This window comes from Scylla paramamosain, chromosome 28, assembly GCF_035594125.1.
Source record: "Scylla paramamosain isolate STU-SP2022 chromosome 28, ASM3559412v1, whole genome shotgun sequence".
Classification (NCBI taxonomy): domain Eukaryota; kingdom Metazoa; phylum Arthropoda; class Malacostraca; order Decapoda; family Portunidae; genus Scylla; species Scylla paramamosain.
Window position 1 is genome coordinate 17,847,251 of NC_087178.1, and position 2,500 is coordinate 17,849,750.

A 2,500-nucleotide genomic window follows, 5' to 3' on the forward strand; every position below is an offset into this window, starting at 1 on the left:
AGAGAGAGAGAGAGAGAGAGAGAGAGAGAGAGAGAGAGAGAGAGAGAGAGAGAGAGAGAGAGAGAGAGAGAGAGAGAGAGAGAGAGAGAAAATCTACACACACACACACACACACACACACACACACACACACACACACACACACACACACACACACACAAAGCCGCAAGAAACAAAAGGAAAAGTACAAACGTAAAATAAATAAATGAAAATGAAATAAAATACCATAAAAAGTAAAAATGTCCAAGTATAAATGACAGAAAAATAGAAGAATGAACGAAAGTAAAAGAAAATATATATACAAAAACGAACTTCTTAATTTTCCACATCACTTCAGCATTTCACAAACTCAGACCATGACGAAAGACCAAAATGAAGAAAGAGAGAGAGAGAGAGAGAGAGAGAGAGAGAGAGAGAGAGAGAGAGAGAGAGAGAGAGAGAGAGAGAGAGAGAGAGAGAGAGAGAGAGAGAGAGAGAGAGAGAGAGAGAGAGAGAGAGAGAGAGAGAGAGACACGAGTAGAGATAGGTAAGGATACGAAGAGGGGAAATGGAGACAGGGAGAAACAGAGAGAGGGAGAGGAAGAGGAAGAGGGGGGGGGGGAGGGCAAAGGTACACGAGGGTACAAGCCACGCAGGTACACCATCGCCTTCAGACTGTTCGCCTCGCCAATAACGGTACAGGAGCGGTGTGAAGATTTGCATAACAGACATTCGTGGGGCATTATGTGAAATTATAGTGTGCGAGAGAGAGAGAGAGAGAGAGAGAGAGAGAGAGAGAGAGAGAGAGAGAGAGAGAGAGAGAGAGAGAGAGAGAGAGAAGAGAGAGGAGAGAGAGAGAGAGAGAGAGAGAGAGAGAGAGAGAGAGAGGAGAGAGAGAGAGGAGAGAGAGAGACTTGGACCTAAAAGAAAAGGAGAAAAATGTGCCAGGAAAAAGCGAAGAAAGAAAAGGAAGTGAAACAAAAAAGCAGGAGGAGGAGGAGGAGGAGGAGGAGGAGGAGGAGGAGGAGGAGGAGGAGGAGGAGGAGGAGGAGGTATCACTCACAATAAATGTCTTCCTCACAACGATACAAGCCAAGCCATAAAACCCAAGCCATTATCATCACCCTCCTCTTCTTTTTATCTACCTATCTACCTGTCTGTCTATCTCCTTATCTACCCTTCCACCACCTCAAGTACATCTACCAACACACAAAGTTACGTTTACCATTCTTTTATCTACTATGGCCACTACTTTTCTACCTGTTTTTTTTTTCTTTTTTGTAATTCACTAGTCTCATAATTAAACAGCCTTACCTGCACACACCTGCAAGAAATGACAGCAAAAACACACCTGACCACATCACATCACATACCTGCATAAATGTTGTTGTTATTGTTGTTGTTACTGCTGGCACTGTTGTTGTAGTTGTTGTTATTGTTGTTATTGTTATTCGTAGTGGACGAGGAGGAGGCGAGGGCAGCCTGACGAAGACGGGAAGTGCGGGTTGACCTCACGCCCAAGCCTGCACTCATCACCACGTCCTCCGAGGATGAGCCGCCCACGACCCCGCCGCCCACGACCCTCTGGCGGCGACCCGTTCTCCTGAAGCCTGGGGGAGTGGGCGGAGGTGAGAGATGGAGACAAGAGAGAGAGAGAGAGAGAGAGAGAGAGAGAGAGGAGAGAGAGAGAGAGAGAAGAGAGAGAGAGGAGAGAGAGAGAGGAGAGAGAGGAGAGAGAGAGAGAGAGAGAGAGAGAGAGAGAGAGAAGGAAAGAGAAGCATGTGTGGTATAAATGGTGAAAGGAGGGAGATGGAAACGAAGGATGAATGAAAAAGATTGGAAAAAGGGCATAAGGTGAAAGAATAAGAGAGAAAGAGAGAGGGGAAAGAGGAAAAGAGAGGAAAGAGGGAAAGGTGAGAGGCGGTGAGGGACGAAGGTCAGTCATGTTAGAGGGCATGTGAGAAATGACGTGTGGAAAAAAGAATAGTGAATGAATGAATGAACAAACTGAACCAATAAATCAAACTCTCTCTCTCTCTCTCTCTCTCTCTCTCTGACATCATATATCACGTCTTTTCCTCACAGTTCGCGGAATAAGACTTGGATTTAATGGCGCAGTTGACAAGCTTTCATGATAATTATTCACCATTTTTACCTTCCCACGCTGTCACACTTTGAAGGAGACGCAAGCTTTCAATGCACATAACTCACCATCCTCACCTGCCTTCACCTGTCCTCACCTACACCCTTAAAAACAACCTCCGAACACACAGCTACACTTTTACACCATCAACGTGACATTTGCATACACCTGTCCTCACCTACACTCACCTGGCCTTACCTAATCTAAAAACACCTGCCCAACAAATATTAATCTACAATGTTACACCTTCAACGGAATACATAATTTCAGTACTCATCCTTGACTTATCTTACCTGTCCTTACCTGTCCTTACCCACACCATCACCTACACCTGCCCAACACACCTGCACGCATCTACTTCAACATACGCATTTTAAG

At 45.3% G+C, this 2,500-nt stretch overlaps 1 protein-coding gene across 4 annotated transcripts in view; it reads right to left on the reverse strand.

The window, feature by feature from the left end:
* Positions 1–2,500, reverse strand: part of LOC135115030 (serine/arginine repetitive matrix protein 2-like) — a 258,581-nt gene that overhangs the window by 22,553 nt on the left and 233,528 nt on the right. For all 4 annotated transcript variants that reach the window (XM_064031462.1, XM_064031461.1, XM_064031460.1 and 1 more), the window contains one exon: positions 1,353–1,589. In XM_064031462.1, coding sequence (XP_063887532.1) covers positions 1,427–1,589 — 163 coding nt within the window. In that variant the 3' untranslated portion in view covers positions 1,353–1,426. The remainder of the gene's footprint in view (positions 1–1,352; positions 1,590–2,500) is intronic.